Raw genomic sequence first — 21,816 nt, forward strand, 5'->3', positions numbered from 1 at the left:
GTGACGTCACCACCGCTGCGAGAGCGAGCAGAAAATAAGAGCAGTTCTGTTTTTTGGCCACAGGTGTCAGTCGCGAGTTTAAATTTCAGAAAAACGCATATAGCCCCTTTAAATTTTTCAGAAACTTGAAACATAATTCAGGTCTGAAGGGGTTAATACAAATTTCGCTAGATGGCGACGCAAACACGACCATGAGAAAACAGAATAAAAACCTTCTCAGAATACCTACCCCAATTCACCCACCCCCACCCACCACAACTATAATCAAAGCACACCGGACACATTTTTAAGGTTACTGCATATAACATTCGTCTTAAAATAAAATGAGTTATAATATTAATAGTTAATAATATTAATAGTTAACAATATTAAGTATGTTAATTTTTTATATTATATTCGCTTAATTAATATATTTAAATAAGGCACATTGTTTTGACTATATCGTGTAGCCTATTATTATATTTATTAATAACAGTTTTTAATAAATTATATATATTTTCTTACGTAACAGGGCGAAGCAAAAATTAAGCAAAGACAACTGTGCTATGACAAAAGGCACAGATTAGCACGTGATGGAACAAAATAAAAGCAAAGGAACCAGGAACTCCTAGACGTTCATCACACTCACCTCCTCCACAAACGCCGAGAAAGTGCAGCTTAACGAGAGTGCACAGGTAAGACGAGACATATCTGAATTAATTTCTTGCTGTTCTCTTTTCACATCGTGTCTTTTTGATAAAAGACGCCTTTGTTGGCTGTTTCTCTCAAAAAGTTTCTCTTTCGTTTTTAATTAAGGTGGGGACTGTGGTTATATGAGTGCTTTTCCTCAAATAGATGATTTGAAATCATAGTTTTATTAGTAGTCTAGTAACTGCGTTTAAAGGTAAAACGCTCAAAATACTTAAATGATTGTTTATATGTGTCGTTGAATTAAGGAACCGATGAAGTCGATCAAACACCCAATTTACGTTTCTTCCTTATACTGGCACGTTTTCTTGCACCGTTTATGTGGTTAACTTGTAAAGTTGCCTTTTTGCTTCCCTAATCCATCTGGTTTACACTTGTTGAAGTATTATCATTCATTGATTTGATTCAAAATTTGATTACATTTCACGTTAACTTCTTTCTGGTCAACTTCTGCCACTTCCTTTTACGCAATTTGTTTCCTTCCTTAAATCAGGATGACATGGCGTTTAATTTTAAATATGAATATATATATATATATATAGAGATAGCAAACAAGACCGTTTCAGAAGTCTGCTTCACTGAAATGATCACTTCTGACTGTGGTTGATGTGACATTTGGGCCAGGTGTCAACACAATTCAATCAGAGTTTGAAAAATATTGATGTTTTAATGCATGTCTGTAACTTTCATGGGCCGTTTTGCTCTTGTCAGGCCATGATGTTCGGGAGCTTGCTGTTTGCCGTGTGTTGTAGCGCAGCACTGGCCCATTTCAACTCAAATCTCGACCAGCACTGGGAGTTGTGGAAGAAGACACATGACAGGTTTTACTCCACTAAGGTGAGAAAATGAGTTCCATAAGCATCAGCTGTGGGATCATCAGAGAGCCATTTCATCTACTTACAGATTAATTCTCATAATGGTTATTCAGAGTGTTCTTGTGGTAAATATTTTCACTATTATCTTGAAATTGTTGTTGGTATCCATACAGTGATGGAAAATGTATTGAAATTTATGATTTTAGAATGGTAGTATTTACAGAGGATACCTGTGATGTAGTCCCACTTAAACGTATCACACATGTGATTCCTGTAATATGTTTTGCAGTTTGAGGAACTGGGCAGGAGGGAGTTGTGGGAGAAGAACCTTGAAATTATCAGCCTTCACAACCTGGAGGCCTCCATGGGTCTGCACTCCTATGACCTGGCCATGAACCACATGGGTGACATGGTGTGTGTTTGAGGGAGAGCAGGAGAGCGTGCGCACACGCATATGTGTTTGTTTCTTCATTTGTGATTTATCTGCATGCACAAGCTTTCGCAAGAGGGAAAAAAAAATCTCTCCTGGCACGCAATACTGCTTTACTTCCATGTTTCTAGCATGAAGCTAATGTGAGATTAAGATTTTGTTCACAGATCAAATTTTTTTTTCCCCCCTTTCAAATATTACACTTCTAATATCTATAAATGTTACAGCTATAGTGTAACTTCATCCTATTCAAATATTTCTATTTTGTGTTGGTTCCCAGACAACAGAGGAGATCCTCCAAACATTAGCCACGACTCGTATCCCTCCTGGCTTTAAGAGGCAAACGGCGACATTTGCAAGCTCTTCTGGGGCTCACCTCCCAGACTCTCTGGACTGGAGAGAGAAGGGATATGTCTCCAGTGTGAAAATGCAGGTAATGATGTACTATATTTGCTAGTATTAGAGATGCTCCGATCAGCATTTTTGGGGCCGATTACCGATCATGATCTGCCGATCACAGAATGGCAATCTTTCATCTATAATCTTGCAGAGTTTGCACCATTTGTAGAAATAAAACCAACTCTAAATTAACTGAGTCAAGATCTTGATGAACCACCAAGTGTTTATTTTAGAAAATGTGAGAACTTAAGGCTACTGTAGGCCATCTTTCCCAAATAAATGTATATAATTATCTCCCCTAAATATTTGATCATGCAGTGCATTTGTTTTTTTAAAACAATTTTTCAGGTAGGTCTAACATTAGTATTTCTTACCTCAATACTAAAGACATTTATGAAATCAAATGTAAATTAATATTGGTCTTCCCTGAATAAATTAAATTTGATTAATCCTTACACTTAAGGTTGCAAAAGTTAGTCATTCAAGAGCAGTGTGTGTCATAAAGGTTCATCAAACAACACAAGACAAAGAGAAACTCAGAGACAGCAGCAGTTTATTCGACAGCTGTCACTTTAAGAGCGAACACGGTTACAGTTACATGCAGTTGCACAAACGTTCACTCGCGAGTTACGACGGGGTTTACGTGCATACTCGTCAAGACGGTAATTTAGTACATACATTTGTGTGTATCTGACCATTTCAGCGCTGTGTGTGTGATAAGTGAAAATGATAAACTTTACTGACGATGCGACACTGCCTCGATTGTGCAAAGTGGCAAATCCTGTGTCAACTCTGCAGCTCGATTTTAGTGCAGATACGCTGATGTGAAGCCATTTGAGCATTTTGAAAGGGAGAGAGAGCGCGCACGGTGATTCACGCGCGCTGTTTGTGAACTTGCGTCCCACAGAAAGTTTTCAAATGACTGCGTAAGTTATTTAATATAGAAATATGAATTGTACCTCACCTTCAGGCTTCAGAATTATAATTATTTTACCCGCGCTGGAAAGAGAATGAGACGTGACGGTGCATCATGCCCTAGCTCTCACGGCAGGTGCGGGTTTTATGTGTCGTCAGCATGCGATCGGTTCATGAGATCGGCCTTTTTGGAGACCGCCGATCAATCATCCCAAAGCGATTATCGACCGATCGAGATCGGTTGCCGATCAATCGGAGCACCCCTAGCTACTATATGCTCAATTTGCTTTGCAATGCATCTGTTTCTATTAATCTATATAAATAATTGTAGCGTGAAGACCTGGTTTACAGCAGGTGGACTGACTAAATTAAGTTTGCCAAAGGAAACTGGCAGAGATATTGACTGGTTTAGATATTTCTCTCATAATGTGAATTGTGACATTTCTCTGTCAGAGAACTGTCACATACATTAGTTTCACTTCTTTTGCTTTTCCCAGTCAGTGTCTAAGGACATTTTTATTTCCCCTTTTTTTGTTACTTCCCCTATATACGTTGAGTGGAAAAATAAAGAAAACCACGTTGTCAGAATGTTACTGCAGCCTCATAAACCATTGTAATCCCAAAGTTTCCTGTTTTAGTAATTTTATCATGATGCTTTTCTCTGCTGTCAGGGTGCATGTGGTTCTTGTTGGGCGTTCAGCTCCGTTGGGGCTCTTGAAGGTCAGCTGATGAAGACCACAGGAAAGCTGGTCGACCTCAGTCCTCAGAACCTGGTGGACTGTTCCTCCAGATATGGCAACAAGGGCTGCGGTGGTGGTTTTATGAGCGCTGCCTTCCAGTATGTCATTGATAATGGCGGAATAGACTCTGATTCATCTTACCCTTATGAAGCAGTGGTAAGAAGAAACATTTTACATGTCAACTAATATTTACATTAGAAGAAACGTCAAGCGCACAAATGTTTGGTTGCATATTTTAATTGACAGGGCCTGTTACTGTGAGATCTGATCTATACGTATACAGACAGGTCTCTACATTGGTCAGAGATTGTCATTACGGGTCTAATGTGTTATGTAATGTAACAAATAAATGTGTCCTACAGGAAAGGCAGTGCAGATACAATCCATCCCAGCATGCAGCAAACTGCACCAAGTACTATTTCGTCCGTCAGGGAGATGAAGAGGCCTTGAAGCAGGCTTTGGCCTCTGTTGGGCCCATTTCAGTGGCCATTGACGCCACCCGCCCTCAGTTTATCCTGTACCGCAGTGGTAAATACTATTTTCTGAGTACCAGATCAAATTCTTATTGTTAGGGCTGTGACATTATAACCCTCTCGCATCTGTCCACAGGAGTTTACAATGACCCAACATGTACTAAAAAGGTAAACCATGCAGTGCTGGCTGTGGGTTATGGTTCGTTTGCTGGGAAGGACTTTTGGCTGGTCAAAAACAGGTACAATCAGAATGATTTAAGTTTTTCTGATCATAAATTGTCTGGTTCTAGAAATGTGCTCATGAGAGAGAAATTGACATTTTTGTAAAGTGTTGTAACGGCAGACCATCTGTGTCAACCTTGAACTGAATAAATGTAGATGCTGATTGTTTTCTTTTGCTTTTAACAGTTGGGGTACCAGATTTGGAGATGGTGGCTACATCCGTATAGCCAGAAACCAGAACAACATGTGTGGCATTGCCTCATACGCCTGCTACCCGGTTATGTAACTGAAACCCTGTTGAATTGTGTGTGAAATGTAGCAAATAAGAAGTTACTCGGTTTATTGTCTAATTTCTTGCATGTAAATGTGCATTCTATTTGTGGTTTTTACTTTTTTCCCCTCTTTTTTTTTTAAATAATGCAAATGTATCTTATGAAATAAATATAGAACTTTTAATTTGTCTTCTGGCTTGTTTATAAGGAAATCTGCATTTACTCAATTCCATATGTTTACATATGGTCAGTTGAACATCACAACAGTATTAAAGGCTTTCTCAGAAGCTCCACACTATATTGCGGGTAGGATGACTCATATGTATGTGTCATTCTTCACTTGTGTGCTCAATTAAAGCTTAATGGAAATATTTGAAAGTGTATCTGATGCAATTTTTCCTATATGCTCTGGATAAAAAAAAAAATGTAACTGTCTTATTTGGGACAATTTTAACTCAATGACAAACCATGTGGCACACAAGTCTTGTTGACGAGTCCGATGTGCAACCTACACCCTCACCCCCCCTTTGGGATGTCCAAAAAAAATTCCTTTTCGAACAAAGTCCATTGGGACTTGATTGGATCATTGTGGTTTGTTACTGCTGTGCTCTCATGAGTGACAGGGTGTCACACCCTCGCACCAGGAAACATCACCATCTCAGATGTTGCAGCAAGAGTCAGGGGATGTTATTTTGATTAAAGGTTATAAGGATTCACATGAATAAAAAAAGATGTGCACCGATAAATTATTTATAATAAATACAGGTGATTTTAAGACATAAGCCTACTTGTGGTTAAGTTGCACACTTTGATCCAGAAATGTATATACATAAGATCAAAATGTTCAAACTTATCCATTAGGGTCTCATTAAAGCTATCCTAAAATAAAATTTGACAATTGTTTTACTGTAAAATATTTTTTTTAATGTTTTGTTTTGATTTGCTAATACGGAGTTCACCACTAGATGGGGGTATTTCACCTACATTTGCTTGTGGCTGCCTCAAGTGAAGAACTGTCCATGTGTGTTGTAATCTAAATTTTTTCCAGCGGTGTTATTTTATATCACCGATTGATGTGTAATTTTATTCATAAACAAATATGCAAGACCCTTTTTGTCTCAATCATTTATATATATAAAAAAATTGCCTATAAGATATGCCCTAATTCAAAAGGTTTAAAGAAAACCTTGACTATAGGCCTACTAGAAAGCAGAGTTAAATGCGATTTTAGTTTAGTTTAAAATATTAATTAATCTTAGATTAATTAATTTTAGATTAAAAAACACTTTTCAAACAAACTTTTCAAATGGCTAATCAAAACGATTAATAGGCCTACGTGTAGGCCTATCTCAAGATGACAAAAAATATATGTAGCCTATGGTTTTACGGGGAGCGAGCGAATTCTGCCTATGTGGTGATCCAACAAAAAAAAACTGCCGCATGACAATAGGCAGAGATTAGCACGTGATGGAACAAAATAAAAGCAAAGTAACCAGGAACTCTCATTCATTATCACTTCCTCAACAGACGAAAAGATCGTGCAGCTTAAAGAGAGTGCACAGGTTAGACGAGACACATCTGAATTCATTTCTCGTTCACTTTTATGTATCTTTTTAATATGTATGTATATTCTTTGTGTCTTGTATCTTCTTTGTTTACATTTTTTTCTCTCAGAAGGTTTCTCTTTCAGTTTTAAGGTATTGACTGGTTTTATAAGAGAGTTAAAATTACGTTGTCTGGATTTGATTCCTTTATAGAAAAATTAGGATGACGGCGTGTTTCACTCCATAGATATATCTATAACTATGTACTACAGTTAAAAAATGGTTTCGGTAATATTTGTTAATATTTTGAAAGAAAACAGCTATGATCTCCAAATACTGCGTTTATATGATAAAAAAATACAGATTTTGTTTATTTATTATTGTGAACTTTGTATCTATGTTTTAAACTGTAATTTATTCCTGTGATGCAAAGCTAAATTTTTATTATCATTAATCCAGTCTTCAGTGTCACATGATCTAATATGCTGATTGGCTGCTTCTGCTTAAGAAATATTTATCAATGTTGAGTGTTTGATTTCAGAATTATTTGGTGAACGGAACATTCAAACAGCATTTATTTGAAATATAATTATTTTATAAACGTTTCTTTAAAAAAAAAAAAAAAAAAAACTCCTCTCTCACACACACACACACACACACACACACACACACACACACACACACACACACACACACACACACACACACACACACACACACACACACACACACACACACACACACACACACACACACACACACACACACACACACACACACACACACACACACAAAGATTATTTCATGAAGGAGAGTTCTTTTCTCCCCCTCAATTTATTTTGAATTTCTCCACAAACAGAATACATTGAATGATATGACATACATGTACTTATAATCCTTCATATGTATTTAGTTTCTGTTGGTAATCTCTTCATACTGTGGTTGATGTGTGAGCATATACAGTACTAACAGATAAAAACTTTAATGGGCTGTTTTGCTCTTGTCAGGCCATGATGTTCGGGAGCTTGCTGTTTGCCGTGTGTTGTAGCGCAGCACTGGCCCATTTCAACTCAAATCTCGACCAGCACTGGGAGTTGTGGAAGAAGACGCATGACAGGTTTTACTCCACTGAGGTGACAATATGCATTTCACAAGCATCTGTCATATTATCCCAAAGCTGATCTTTTACCCACTGCTAGAATCATATTTTGTTTATCACATGTCCAGTAAGGAATACAAACTCTTCCTTGATGCTGATCAAACTGGTAAAACTTGTTTCATGGGCTTATTAGCTGAATTATTAATTTGCATTCATGTGAGACGTAAATGGTTTGACCAGTGATGTCAATAGTTTTATATATCGCTGTATTAAACTGTTTAATTGTCTTTTGTTTATTTTGGCAGGTTGAAGAACTGGGCAGGAGGGAGTTATGGGAGAAAAACCTTCAACTTATTACCCTTCACAACCTGGAGGCCTCCATGGGCATGCATTCATATAACCTGGCCATGAACCACATGGGTGACATGGTGAGTCCAATGTCCCTTTTTCCGTATACTCCGTTTCTTTGTTCATGATTTTTGTCAGACAAACCGACCACCATCAATGTGCAGCACACTAGCTTATTTGTGGTGAAGCCAATCAGTATATATGGACAGAGGTCAATGGGAAAATTTGACCAGGATGCTGGGTTTACATTTTACTCTTGTTTTGAAGCACATCCTGGGACCTTTTTTATGACCAGAGTCAGGGCCTCGGTTTAACATCTCATCCGAAGGATGCTGCTTTTTGAAATTATAGTGTCCCCATCACTATACTGAGGCGTTAGGACACACACTGACCACAGGGATAGTGCCCCCTGCTGGCCTCACTAACACCTCTTCCAGCAGCAACCTGGTTTTCCCAGGAGGTCTCCCATCCAGGTGCTGACCAGGCTCAGCCCTGCTTAGCTTCAGTGGGCAACCAGTCTTGGGCTTCAGGGTTATAGCTACATAGGCTACATTAGATGCCCAGCAAAGCAAGCGAAAATTTCTTCATCTGAAACTCACATTTTTGTGTTTGTTATGTTAAATCACAGACAATGGAGGAAATCCTGCAAACATTAGCCAGGACTCGTGTTCCTCCTGGCTTTAAGAGGCAAACGGCAGAATTTGTGGGCTCTTCTGGGGCTTCTATCCCAGACTCTCTGGACTGGAGAGAGAAGGGATATGTCTCCAGTGTGAAGAACCAGGTATTATACCTTATATTTTGAGAATGCAATCTGATATTTGGTCATTTAGATTTGTGTCTTTGTAGTTTTTTTATTTTGTTGGACAGCTCATTTTTGTTCCTTTTGATAGATAAGAGACAAAAGCATTTTTTTTTTTTATGTCAAGTTTCCTGTTTTAGGAGTTTTATCTTGCTTTTCTCTCTGCTGTCAGGGTGCATGTGGTTCTTGTTGGGCGTTCAGCTCCGTTGGGGCTCTTGAAGGTCAGCTGATGAAGACCACAGGAAAGCTGGTCGACCTCAGTCCTCAGAACATGGTGGACTGTTCCTCCAAATCCAAATATGGCAACATGGGCTGCAATGGCGGTTATATGGACCAGGCCTTCCAGTATGTCATTGATAATGGCGGCATAGACTCTGATTCATCTTACCCTTATGAAGCAGTGGTAAGTTGTTTGTGTGGGTCCAAGTAAAGTTTTAGAAAATTTTAGCAATACATGACAGGTCTCTTCATTGCATATTTTGGCATATGTTTTTAACGGCTGCAATCCATTATTATCTATAAGTATAATCTAATAAATAAATGTGTCCTACAGCAAGGGCAGTGCAGATACAATCCATCCCAGCGTGCAGCAAACTGCACTAAGCGCTATTCTGTCCGTAAGGGTGATGAGGAGGCCCTGAAGGAGGCTGTTGCCAACATCGGGCCCATTTCAGTGGCCATAGACGCCACCCACCCTAAGTTTATACTGTATCACAGTGGTGAGTATTTCTTCCCTACACATTTCAATCATATTGATTACCAGATTAAGGTTTTTAAGTTGCAAAATGAAGGTCGAAATTATTTTCTTTTTTTTTTTGGAAACTATTTTGACATGATCTCGCATTTGTCCAAAGGAGTTTATAATGACCCATCCTGCACTCAACATATAAACCATGCAGTGCTGGCTGTGGGATACGGTGCGATTGATGGGCAGGACTATTGGCTTGTCAAAAACAGGTACAATCAGAATGACTGAAATTTTGTTGGCATAACCTGAATGAGTAATTTTTTTGGGGGGGGGGGGGGGTTTAATTGAAAGCAACTTGCACTGACAAATCTTAAAGTCCCCTGTAGCCAATCATTTTATCCCTTAAAACTAATTTTTAATCACCAAAATGACATTTAAAAGTTTTTTTCCTGTGGATTTTTTTCATGCCTTAAAATAGCTTGAATGTAACTACACACTTGCTTTATTTAGTATACGCATACAATGAATATGCAAATTAGCCCCGCCTCACAGCAGTACAGAGATCCACTCGCTCAACTTTTACTCAAGTTTCTGTAGTAAACGCTGCACAATGGTATCGCTCTTTACAACGTCATAGAATGTTATACATCATATTCATAATTCACCCGCTATATTGCTAAATGTACCTGATTTTTCATAGCAACAGAAAAATATACAGAGATAAGCTGGCTTCTCTTGAGTCCCCCCTGCTTCAGAGCATGATATGCTAAAGCCCGCCCGCATGTTGACGTGATTGGTTACAAGGTAGTCTGTGACGTCAGAAACACAGGCGATTTCAAACTGCGTTTTTGAGACTGTCTTTGGTTCACTGGAGATTTAAGGAGAAAATACACAGCAATGATGTTGATTTATGAATTTGCACATGGTTTGTCTTAAAGCATATTAAAAACATATAAACAACATTCAAAACTTGATTTTCACCACAGGGGGTCTTTAAAATATGTCAGTGCCATTGTTTTGTTTCAAGATGCACACCAGTAATGTTTTTTTTTTCTAAGGCACATTTGTAAAAGCTACTTACATGTCTAAATTAAACTACGGCCTAATCCTAGTATAAGCTAAGCCCTGTCTGTGAAACCAGGCTTTAGATGAATAAATGCAGATGCTGATTGTTTGCTTTTTTGCTTTAAAAGTTGGGGTACCGGATTTGGAGAAGGTGGCTACATCCGTATGGCCAGAAACCAGAACAACATGTGTGGCATCGCCTCATACGCCTGCTACCCGGTTATGTAAATGAAACCCTGTTGAAATATATGAAAATATCCAAACAAGAATGCACATTTTTATAATCTAATTTCTTAACAGTAAATGTGTTCTATGTATGTTTTTTTTTTGTATTTCCATTTCCTTTTAAACAAAATTCCAAATGTATTTACAAAATAAATATAGAATTTTAAATGTTTTCTTTGGCTATTTCTGAAGCTTTAAAGGAAATATGCTTTCACTCTATTCAGTATGTTTACAAATGACTTGGTTTTATTCAGTGCAACATCACAACGAACAGTTTCACATGAGGTATTAAAGGATTTTTCAAGATCAGCACACAATGTCCAGTTATGATTGACATTTAGATTGCTGTGATTTTTACACCTTTGGTTGATTAGCCACATTCATAAGGTAACACAAGGGAGAGAATGGCATAAAATGACACAGATGTTCACACCAGCAGAAAGAGATTTTAGATGAGTGACAGGTAAAAGGAAAAAAAGAAAACACTTGCTACCTTTCCAGTCTGCTTATCTGAACCATCAATAAGTGGATCTCCAGATGCCAAAAAAAAGCATTGAGAGTGAATTCTGTCAGCCTATGTTGTGATCCAACAATCAGGTTTGCTAAAATTATATTTTTATTTGGGTGATTCATATGATACAGCTAGAACAATTGCATCATATTTGTAGAGACAAACATATTCAACATTTATTTTGGTCTCTATCCTCACTTTTACACGGTAACACTTTGGTATTTTTTTTTCTTTTTGGAGGGATAAGCAATCATAAGATCAGCAAGACCCCCTCTCTTGCTCCGATTGTCATTCCCATTTGGTCTTTATATTGATAAATGTTCTTCAATCGCTCGCTCTCACTCAAACATACACACACAAACACTCAACACACAAATTCTCTCTGCCTGCAGGTAGGGCTGTGATTTAGTTGTGTTCACGGATTGATTCCAGCACATTTGGCTATAAAAACTTAGTAACGCACAGACGCTCCCTGAATGGATGGGATCTTTGGTACAGTTACATCTCAGCTTTACGACACATCACACACAGTTGAGGTAGATGAAATTAGAGCTGTCGGGTAGAACAAAAAGGGCCAAACGGGTTTCCCTCGGTGGAATAGCGGAATGGAACTATAATTTCAAATTTACACGATTTCAAATATCCTAAGAGGTTAAAAACGACGAGAATATGCCGCGGTTTATTAGTGGCTTCATTGTCAACAAGTCTGTGTGAACAAAGTGTCCACCAGGAGGCGCCAAACACTAACTTACGTCAGCCATGATCTGCTAAATCTGATCCTCGTGGCACTACCAACGCTATCTCACGACCAATTCGTACATATTTTACGAGGTGGCTAATTCGTACGAATTTGTACGACCTCACTCGTACGAATTTGTACGTTTTGTCTAAACCCCAGTGACGGGTAGGTTTAGGGGCGGGGTTTGAGGTAGGTCATTCGTAAGAATTCATACGAATTTGTCAACTCGTCAAATATGTACGAATTAGCAAAAATCGTACACATTCGTACGAGTGAGGTCGTACAAATTCGTACGAATTAGCCACCTCGTAAAATATGTACGAATTGCCGTGAGATCGGGTTGGCACTACAGGTCGTCGAGTGATCTCTAACCATCTACCGCTGCTGTAATTTTGCAAATTTTAATAACCTATATCCTTACATCTCTACGAAAAGAGAGGCTCAGTAAACTACTAGCACTGCAACAGGGTGACCTGGAGAGTTGAGACGCACAAGCTGACACCCTTTGCCCTGCGCACAGCACGCTTACAATTGTTGCTCATTAAACTTTAATACCCATCCCCAAACTCCCATTCTCCACCCCTCCCCTTCCTCGCCGTGATTCAGTAATGCAGCTAGCCTCTGATCTGCCACCCCTCTTGGTGAACGCCCTAAGCCCATGGGCCCGACCAAGCGCCGGCCCCAGCCGCAGAGAGGACACAGATAAAAAGGGCCTCTTTGAAGTCGGCAAAAGTCGATGGCCTCTTTCATGGGCCCTCTTTCAAGTGCGTGCCGGGAAGGGGCCTCACTACATGCCCTGCAAAGGTTAAACACAGGGGAATGAGAAAGAGCATTGAAAAGGGGACGATCTCTCCCTCGACGGCCCACCCCGAGAGACTGTGGCGCAGCATGTATGATCGTCGTACAGTAAATGTGGACTGCAGTGAGGAGATCACAGTTCAACACAGCCTAAATATAGAAGCATCTCGACTTCATAGCCACTTGTGTGCCGTTTTGGGATCACGCTGAGTCTCGATCTGTTCAGTCAGGCTGCGGCCTAAAGGGTCTAAACATGCAGCACGTGTGAATGAGGAACATGGATGGGTACGCCAGCCTAGCTATCGAGATACTAACACAGCGGTCGGGAGATGAGAAACGTCGGACATTCAGGGAGGACAAATATTCATCTTTGGTATTGGGACTCCTATCAGAGACAGGGTCGTTTTTCACACACAAACAACACTCAGTGAAATAAATACTGACGGTAACTAGCAAATAAATAAAATAAATAGCTAGAAGATTAGAAATAAATACATAAATAATTATAAATACACAAAGTGGTTCTCAGTTCATATTCAATTCAAGCTTTTTGTAAGTATTTTTCATCAGGGTCATTGAGATTTTGAGCTTTTTCCGGTACGAACAGCCATCGGCCAGATTGTGTGCTTGAAATTTGTACAAAACAAAAACAAAAACCAGATTTCTCCATCCTTAGTGTGACATCTAAGAAATCATTTTTGAAATTGGATGGACATTTTGCAAGAGAAGAGAGCGTTCTGGATTCTTTTTGCAGCCATTTTGTCGGCGGAAATTCACCAACAAGTTTAAAGTCTGTTGCAAAAAGGGTCACGGCTGCACTTCCCCCACCACCTTGTTTTGAGTCCTTCCTCATGTTGTCTGGATGCGACACCATCCTGTGCATTTCGTAACGAAGGAGTATAAAAAGAAAACAAGCTCTCGAAAAATGTTCTTATTTTGGTTTCAGCTTCTTTGTCCAGTAGTTTTTCCCTTCAAAGGAATCTCTGAAATATTCGCTTGCATCCTTCTTTTGTTTCTTTGGTCGTTAACTGTCCATTTGTTGCAAAATCGTCTCTCTCGAGAACCCTAAAAATATCATTTTGCCAGACTTTCCGTCTGTCACAATCAACAAAGAAAAACCAGAAACGTTTGGACCTTGCACTGATTTTAGACGCTGTAACAAATTACAAAATAAACAAGTTTCAATATCTATTCATAACCCTCAATATGCTGATTCGTGAATGATTTCATAAGCCCTGATGTGTCGGGCTCGTCCTTCGCGATTAAAGCTAAAATAATCAACGCTAAAACTACAATCAAATCTTGTCTCATCTAGACATTGCGGACATCACCCTCTTAAAGACTTCATCTTTGGTTTCATATGCTGTTGATTTGTATACAAAAACACCCTTGATTAAAAACTCTAGGAGCTACAGGTAAACCTGTGCTGTGCAGAGTGGAAAACGGCTCGTTTTCCCATCATGCCGTGGAGCAGGTCACAGCCGGAGATGCGGTGCTGGACCCCGACGAGCCGGTGGAGGATGGGCGGCCCTCTTCGGTCCAGCGGTTGACGTTTCTGCGGCGAGCGTTCATGAAGAAGTTGCTTACGGTGGAAAGCTCAAGGCCCAGCTGCTGAGAGATGGTGATCTGCAGGTCTTTGGTGGGTCGATGGTTCTCTCTGAAAATGGCCAGGAGAGTGCGACGCTGCAGGTCTGTGAAGACTAGCCGGGTACGCTTGGGCCCCTGGTTGCGCTCTAGCTTGGACTGCTCCTGCTCTTTACGCTTACAAGCTGGGGGAAAAAAGACAGAGAGAGAAAATCATTAGTCTTCAAATGAGACCTGAAAATCTAAATAGGTCTTTTCATCTTTATTAGCAATGTATCTTTGTTATCTAATAGGCTCTACACTTTCTTAATTGCAGAGATAATAGTCTCAGTGTGGATTTTTAACAAGTGGCTTTTGTCTTTAACGATAATATAAATTATTTAAAAGGTTTCAAACTGTAAACAATTAAAAAGATGAGCAAGTGATGGTTGACAGTTTCATCAAGTGAAAAGTTGAAAAAAAATCTCAAATTTGAAAGATCTCAACATTTTAAAATGTTAAACACTGCAACCAGATTGAGGGATGATGATTAAGTTCTTTGCTTTTGTAGAAAAATATGGGGGGGAAAAAATCTGAAAATTACAGTCAAAGGCTACACAAAATCTTTAAAATAGTAGTGGTTCTGCACAGTTGAAAAAGATGCAAAAGATCCGTTAGAGCTAATGTTGTCAACACTGCATCTTTATTTTTTGAATAATTATCATATACAGCTATTATTGTTATATAATATACGGCTTAATTAAATACCGTGCTGGGTGTTGACCAGACTATTGCCTGAAAACCATAGAGAGTCTCTATCAGACAACTGCCAACTTGATAGATAGATAAATGTACTTTATTGATCCCCGAGTGGAAATTCGGGATAAGGGAGATTAAGCGATAAGGAGAAAGACTGTAAACGTGCTGAACAATAACCATCTATATCAAATACAAATACAATAGATGGCAAAGAAACCAGAGGAAATGAAACATTTAGAAAGTCTGTTGCCCTCAAAATGCACATTTTAATGTTTCAATACAGCATTTTACCTATATCTCATATTTAAACAACTCCCGATCCTCTCGATCGGCCCCACCTGCTTTCGCCAGTACAACGGCGACCATTAACTAAATGCTTCCTGATGTTGTAATCATGTGTAAAAGGTAGGAATTACCATGCTATAAATCCTGAGCTCCGCACCACACTCCCAGACATAAACATCCCCCCATAGAGTTCTTATGATCGTGGGAGCAGGCCCTAATCATGATGTATACCACTTGTCTCATGTAGCTGAAACGTGATCGAAAGCCTTTTTCATAAACCACCCCCACCCCCCAATTGCCTATCACCCCCCTCTCCCCCCGAAGCCGTACTCCCTGCCTACTCCACCCCCTGCTGATTTTTTTTCGGCCACGGGCTGATAGAAATTATTGATTAAATCTGTGCTGCTCAGACTCCCCGACCTATAGAGGAGCTTTAACCCCTTTAGTGCTGGATGAAAGGGGAGCTTCTGCGTGCCAAACAACATTTATTGTCAATCTCTGCAGGGCGACAGAGATCCAAACGTAACTACGCAATTTTAAAAATAGTTTGGGGCTAAAAATGTAAAAGTAACAGCACCTGCGAAAGAGCCTCTGCTATTTAGGCCGATTATACCGCTTTGATTCCTTAAGACAAGAGCTTTAGGCTTCATTGCTTGTGTGTGAAATCCCAATGCTGTCCGAACGCCGAGCTTTAGAGTAATGATCTCTACCCTGCCCTGCGACTGAATTTCTCTCTGTTCATCTCTCTCCCAATCAAAGCTCAGTCGGTTTGCGAGACACAACAAACAGAACACATCCACGCAAAAGACCTGAGGAAAAACTGAGCATAGTTTTGTGATATCTAGGAAAACCAGGATACGAATTGTAGGTCTTATCATATTAAAAGATGAGTTTTTTTGTACAATAAAGGCAGTGATATCTCTTTTTGCAATATGCATGAAACCATGTTCAAATAAAAAGTGTCATCGTGTTAGCCTCCAAATGGCAAGTATCTGAAAAGTGCTGATGGATTTTAAAAGGATGGGTATTTGTTGTGTAAATACTGGTTAAAAATCACTGCATTAAGCTGAATCATCATTAAATGTGTCGGTAAGTTGAACTCCTGCTGCCTCTGAGAGAGGAGGCGTGTAGCCGCATGCATTCTAATGTTTGCTCATGCCGTCTTATTCACAGGAGGTGTGTGCAGGAGCCTTCTGCGTTGCTTTCCCAAGGAAATCAATACCAGCTAGTAATTAAACAAAGGGCATGGTGAGAAAAGTCAACACTCATGGAAAGTGGGTTATATAGGGAAATACAGAGGTGTCCACTTATGCTTTTGTGCACAGAAGCTGTGGAAAAAAAGCCTCAGGAAAAAATCCATCAAATAGTAATTGGCCGACAGAAAATTCACAGTCGATATCAATTAAAATGTAGGACAAATAATCCGACTAATAATCCAAGCCTGAATTATGCAGGAAAATAAAACAACTCAACGGCAAAAGAAAACAACAACAAAACAGCGTTTACATTCAGCATCCTGTATGAACATTTACTGCCAATCACGAAGATTTCCACAATGGCATGTTAAGCGACTACCACAAAAAAACAACAGCAGGACACGGTACCACTCAGGCCAACAGGGCATTGATTGATTCCATGTATTTCGTTGCATGGAACACCCCTACGACTGAGGGCACAGTGGTCACCAATCAATATCTGTAGTGGTAATGCAAGCAGAATAATTCATTCTGAAGCGTATTTCATGCTTAGGTGATTGATCGCTTGGGATTCGGAAAGATTTCGGGTGAATCTGCGTGTCTGTGTTTGTCTCCCACCCCACAATCCTCAGTGGCTGCTGCAGCACGCCAGCCGACATTTTGAAAACCGCCCCATCCCTGCATCGCCAAACGTACCGCCCCCCACCCCCCCACCATCGTCCATTCTCATGTTACTGTTTTTCTCTGGATCTCTTTGTGTGCTTTGGACAACAGTTAAAGTTTCAGCCTCTTCAGTGTCAAAACATTGTAACACGGCAAGAGCACTGGGTTTGAGGTGAAATCTCTCAATAACGTCTATTAAAAATGTTTATCTAGCATAATTGCAACAAATTTGTATGCTCATTTTAACTGTAATTTGATCAACTGTAGGTGAAAAATACTGTTGTATCTGTGGAACTGTCATTTGTAAACTGTATTTCGTTTGTGGTTGATTATATATGTACCACTTGTCATTGTCTTTAACAATACTTGCCCAGATCGACTTGTTAATTTTGTGGATTTGTTCTGTTTCACAACGACAATACATTTCTACTACAATTCAACTAAACAAGCCCAGGTGTTTTACCTTCCAGACGTAATGAGGCCATCCTCTGAAACTCTGGCTCCTGTAGCCAGCGGGACATCCTCTTGAAGGTTTCGCGGCCAGACTTGAGTTTCCCCCAAGGTTTGGGGTTCCTGAGCAGGTCTGACAAAGTGCCCTGAGACCTGCACAGAACCCGCTCTGCAAAAATGGCCTGTGGGATGCTGTACCTCTTCAGTTCAGTGATGATTCTCTGAGCCACATCTTTAGTGTTGATCTCCTCCCCTCCGCCACCATTCTGTGAGCCAGCCAGCATGCCCTCTCTTCCCAGGCTGGAGCCGGAGGAGGAAGGGGATAAAGAAGGGAGCTCCCCAAGCTTGGAGGCCTGCTGGCCGGGGAGGTGGTGCTGATAACTCTGGTTGTATATATGGGGGTGGTAGGTGGGAGTGTGCTGATGGGCCTCCATTTTGTTTAGCTGGTGGCTGACCCCATGCTCGCCCCCCAAAGAGGGTGGTGACATCTCCCTCACAAAGTCTGACGCTGTTCGACAGATGTTACCCCCATTGCTGCCCATATGGACCTCATGGCCACCTGGAAGCATCTGGCTACTGTGTCCATTCTGACTTCCCAGGCTACCATAGCCATGCATGGCGGTCTCCAGGCCCGCACTGCCCAGAGGTGGAGACAGACCCTGTCCCAAACCAAACTCTTTGCCATACGAAGCGTAGTAGTTTCCTCCTAGACTTCGATCTTCTCGCATGAGAGTGAAGCTGCCGATGACGTTGCTGACGGGCAGGCAGGGATGGTGGTGGTGATGATGGTGGAATTTGTCATCAAAGGGTTGGAGGGGTGTCAGTGTGGTGTAGGTGCTACCACAGCTGGTTGGCGCATCCCTACCATACCCTAGAGTTGCCATGCTGTGGTCGTACGCAGGGCTCTGGTGGTCGGACTCCAGGCCCATGCCGGGGCCTCCCAGAGAGGGACGAGGGAAAGCAGCCGTGAGATCGCGAGAGTGCAGCATGGCTCGGCTGTCCTGACTGTGCGCCAGCTCTACGTGGCTGTGCACGGACATCTCACCCATATTGCCATCCATGTTGTTACCTTCCTTACTCCGCTTCTTCTTTAAATTCCAGCTGACGTGTTTTTTTCTAACAGTCAAGTGTGTGGTTACTGTAATATAATATAAAAACAGTTCCTGATGCTGTTTATACCTCAAAATCTGATTTCAGTGTACTCTCAGAGACATTTCATCACAGTGGCACCATCTTGGGTCATGCAAGCAAATTCTGTGTTCCATAAAGGCATCTGGATTTATCCATGTGAGTCTTGCTTTTGCCTTGATGACCAACGCTGAAACAGAGACAGGAGGACCATGATCACTGATTTGTTATTGATGATATATTCAGCTTGTTTGATCCGTCACAAATAACAAAATACTTGAACCACCGTGATGATTAATTCCGTTATTAAGCAATAACTTTTTGTTGTCTATTAATAGCATACTTATTTATTGTAGGCTATCTATTTAATACATTTATTTTAATTCAAAACTAACCTAAACAATCGTATCGAGGTTTAAAAACAGGTTGAAAAGAATTAAGTTAGATTCGCTTACCTCACAACGTAGCTTATCCGACTGGATGGAGAGAAGCGAATCAGCCTCACCAAAACACAATCAAAAGCCGATAATGAGATGGGATATTCAATACACCTGCAGAAATCCCGAATTTACAATCACACAACAACCGGTTTTATGTAACAGCGACTTTTGTGTGTCATCAGCACATTTCGGTGTTCAAAAAAAAAAGCAATGGCTCGGTCCAGTCCGTCACCGCCGTTATCCGCTATAGATTCTCTCTCGCTGGACCACAACTGTGGAGGATGCAACGCAAATGATGCGTAAGGCCGTGTGATTTTGTCCGATGTCCGGACTTCGCTATGCTGCAATCAAAAATAAGCGCCGATATATGTCTAAGCATCGCGCTCCGTCGCTGTCATTATCTCTGTGGTTTTGCCCTTCTGTATCCTCATCGATCTCGGCCCCAACTCTTTCTCTCCTCTCTCTCTTCCCCCAGCCCCCCTCCTCCGTACGTCACACTCTTAAAATCTGACAGATGTGGGGTGAATTTACAACCCTCGTTAACTCCTTCCCTCCTGCGGACCTCAAGAAGCCATTGTCTTAGGTGGGGCTCGTGACAGTGTTCGAATTATATAGAATTACAGAGTAAGTTGACTTTTAAAAAAAAAAGGAAGAAGAATTAATTAAGTGCATTTTAGGGCGCAATCTGCCGAGTTTCTCGAGTAGGAACCCAAATCGTCTGCTGGTGCACCTCGCACAGATCATCAACACAACACAAGTCTTTTGTCATACATTTGTAATGTAAATATTTATCAAAATGATGGATAATTAGTAGCAATATGTTCTCGGTCAATTAAGGATTTTAGTAGCCTACCTACTCCCCTACTGTTGCTATGGTTACCTCCTCAAGCCAACGCGATTTTGCATTTGCTAGTTGCTATTGAAAATACGCGCAACAATATTTTGAAGCCAAATATCAAATTTCTATATTTTTTGTATTTCGTTCTATTAACGTGAACTTTAACGGTCCCTCAAGAAGTTTCTTTTTGTTAATAATACATTTGGGAAATAAATAAATAAACATGAAAATGCATCGAGCACAATTTAATCCAATTAAAAGGCCAAAACGTTTATGTACTGTTAACTACATTTTTATTTTCCCAAGCTAAAGGCAATTAACTGAAGCAAGGGACTGAGAGCGGTTCTTATCAGCTGTCAGCTTACCCTGTAGTGGACAATTAACATGAGAGTTTGCTCCTCAATCACAGAAGTGCTAAACAAGATCAATGCACTTGATCTATCCAATGCGCACCTATGACCCTATTTCTGAGAGTACTCCCTTTCCTAAAACACGCGACCTAATAAACAACAAAATTACACTTCTGTCATATTTCCATTGAAAAACGCAATTTAATGCGCCGTGAGTTTGTGTGTGTCAGACAGAGAGGGAGAGATGGGAGTTGATGTGAGTAGGTGTTTGAAACTTGGAATATTAATCATATCTGTCTGTCAGTTTAATTTTTAGAGATGAGCAATTCTAGCGCTTGAAAAATTTTCCAGTGCGATGTGGGACCGCTGTCTTCCCGCAGCAGATGCTGCACTATCGATCCGCGCCGAGCAGGGCTGAGGGAGGGAGGGTGTGTGTGTGTGTGTGTGTGTGTGCGTGCGGAGAGTGTGTGGCTGGAGGTAAAATGGTCAGCTCTTACCGCAAAAAAAGGTCTGTTTGAGGGTCGAGGTGAAAGTTCACTCACTGCGGCTGGAGAGCTCGATTGAAGATAGAACACTCGAATAAAAGCAACCCGATTCAGAGTGCACTGATAACCCCTTGCTTACACCCTTCATAATTTGTAATTCTGATAATAGTAAAAAAAAAAATAGTAGGCCTAATTATAATTTCCCTTAAACCTTATAATAATGTTGTTGTGCATTTTTAGCCCATATAGTAGAAAATGCAGCACAGCGTGAAAATTCTATGGTGTCAGTAAACTCAGGTGAATCGTGACATCAACCCAACCAATAAAAAATATGAAAAAAATAATAATATAGCTAGATAGACAGTCATCAGTGATCATCAGTATCCTCATCATTGTATTGCAGTGACATTTCATCTATACATTTCCCCAGGGGAATCAATAGGGTTTATTATATTATTTTAATAGGTTATAATTTCTAAGATTTTGCATAAATTAGAGAGAGTTTATCTGTGAGCTACAAAATCGGCAACATGTAAGGCATTTCAGATTATTATTCACATATTCTTTTCCCTTCCTCTGTCTGGGACACGTATCAATGATCAAACATTGTTCAAAACAAACCGTGGAAATCAAAACAGCGACCAGCGAGTTAGTAAATTATTTATACCTGTCTATTGAGTTCTTTGAGCCTTTGGTCGAGCCACGTCCTCCTCCCGAGTGTGTGTATCAAGAGGCCTGCAGGTTAACACGTACATGAGGCTAAATGTACAGAGCTAAGCAGACAGATAGTAACAGTGTGTGTTCTTAGAAAGTTATTGCAGAGTTTAACCCCTTCCATCATAATCTTACTATTTTTGAAACGCTGTAAAGACGGTTAATAAGCTCATGTC

The 21,816-nt window shown here is 40.3% G+C and overlaps 3 protein-coding genes across 6 annotated transcripts; 2 read left to right on the forward strand and 1 right to left on the reverse strand.

The window, feature by feature from the left end:
- Positions 1-394: 394 nt before the first annotated feature.
- Positions 395-6,062, forward strand: ctss2.1 (cathepsin S, ortholog2, tandem duplicate 1). Its single transcript, XM_079838017.1, has 8 exons — positions 395-674; positions 1,399-1,524; positions 1,792-1,914; positions 2,213-2,365; positions 3,918-4,142; positions 4,349-4,514; positions 4,596-4,698; positions 4,868-6,062. Exons 2-8 carry the CDS (start codon positions 1,402-1,404, stop codon positions 4,965-4,967), a joined length of 993 nt encoding a protein of 330 aa, XP_079694143.1. The 5' UTR covers positions 395-674; positions 1,399-1,401; the 3' UTR covers positions 4,968-6,062.
- Positions 6,063-6,405: 343 nt separating this feature from the next.
- LOC307139144 (cathepsin S-like) lies at positions 6,406-10,893 on the forward strand. Of its 2 annotated transcripts, none has more exons than XM_079838015.1 (8): positions 6,406-6,515; positions 7,505-7,630; positions 7,902-8,024; positions 8,573-8,725; positions 8,916-9,146; positions 9,297-9,462; positions 9,598-9,700; positions 10,625-10,893. In XM_079838015.1, the coding sequence occupies exons 2-8, from the start codon at positions 7,508-7,510 to the stop codon at positions 10,722-10,724; spliced, it is 999 nt and encodes a 332-aa protein (XP_079694141.1). In that variant the 5' UTR covers positions 6,406-6,515; positions 7,505-7,507; the 3' UTR covers positions 10,725-10,893. The 2 variants fall into 2 exon arrangements, with proteins under 2 accessions (XP_079694141.1, XP_079694142.1); XM_079838016.1 differs by having other exon boundaries at positions 6,479-6,573.
- Positions 10,894-10,944: 51 nt separating this feature from the next.
- Positions 10,945-19,680, reverse strand: onecutl (one cut domain, family member, like). 3 transcript variants are annotated; one of them, XR_013818095.1, is made up of 4 exons: positions 19,269-19,680; positions 17,699-19,003; positions 12,319-14,538; positions 10,945-12,020 (listed from the first exon to the last, which is right to left on the reverse strand). XR_013818095.1 is itself a non-coding variant. In XM_079838012.1 (3 exons), the coding sequence occupies exons 2-3, from the start codon at positions 18,744-18,746 to the stop codon at positions 14,228-14,230; spliced, it is 1,359 nt and encodes a 452-aa protein (XP_079694138.1). In that variant the 5' UTR covers positions 18,747-19,003; positions 19,269-19,679; the 3' UTR covers positions 10,953-14,227. The 3 variants fall into 3 exon arrangements, 1 of the variants encoding a protein (XP_079694138.1); XR_013818096.1 differs by having other exon boundaries at positions 10,953-12,091; positions 12,266-14,538; positions 19,269-19,679; XM_079838012.1 differs by having other exon boundaries at positions 10,953-14,538; positions 19,269-19,679.
- Between the last annotated feature and the right edge of the window lie 2,136 nt (positions 19,681-21,816).

The sequence above is a fragment of the Gobio gobio genome, assembly GCF_949357685.1.
Source record: "Gobio gobio genome assembly, chromosome: 15".
NCBI classification, from domain to species: domain Eukaryota; kingdom Metazoa; phylum Chordata; class Actinopteri; order Cypriniformes; family Gobionidae; genus Gobio; species Gobio gobio.

Bases quoted from the DNA above. Each gene is read 5' to 3' on its own strand.
- onecutl (XM_079838012.1), bottom strand. From the start codon at position 18,746: ATGGATGGCAATATGGGTGAGATGTCCGTGCACAGCCACGTAGAGCTG. The intron at 14,539-17,698 runs GTAAAACACCTG...TTTTTCCCCCAG, and splicing joins GGCCTCATTACGTCTGGAAG to CTTGTAAGCGTAAAGAGCAG.
- LOC307139144 (XM_079838015.1), top strand. From the start codon at position 7,508: ATGATGTTCGGGAGCTTGCTGTTTGCCGTGTGTTGTAGCGCAGCACTG. The intron at 8,025-8,572 runs GTGAGTCCAATG...GTTAAATCACAG, and splicing joins TGAACCACATGGGTGACATG to ACAATGGAGGAAATCCTGCA. The intron at 9,701-10,624 runs GTACAATCAGAA...TTGCTTTAAAAG, and splicing joins TATTGGCTTGTCAAAAACAG to TTGGGGTACCGGATTTGGAG.
- ctss2.1 (XM_079838017.1), top strand. From the start codon at position 1,402: ATGATGTTCGGGAGCTTGCTGTTTGCCGTGTGTTGTAGCGCAGCACTG. The intron at 1,915-2,212 runs GTGTGTGTTTGA...GTTGGTTCCCAG, and splicing joins TGAACCACATGGGTGACATG to ACAACAGAGGAGATCCTCCA. The intron at 4,143-4,348 runs GTAAGAAGAAAC...TGTGTCCTACAG, and splicing joins CTTACCCTTATGAAGCAGTG to GAAAGGCAGTGCAGATACAA.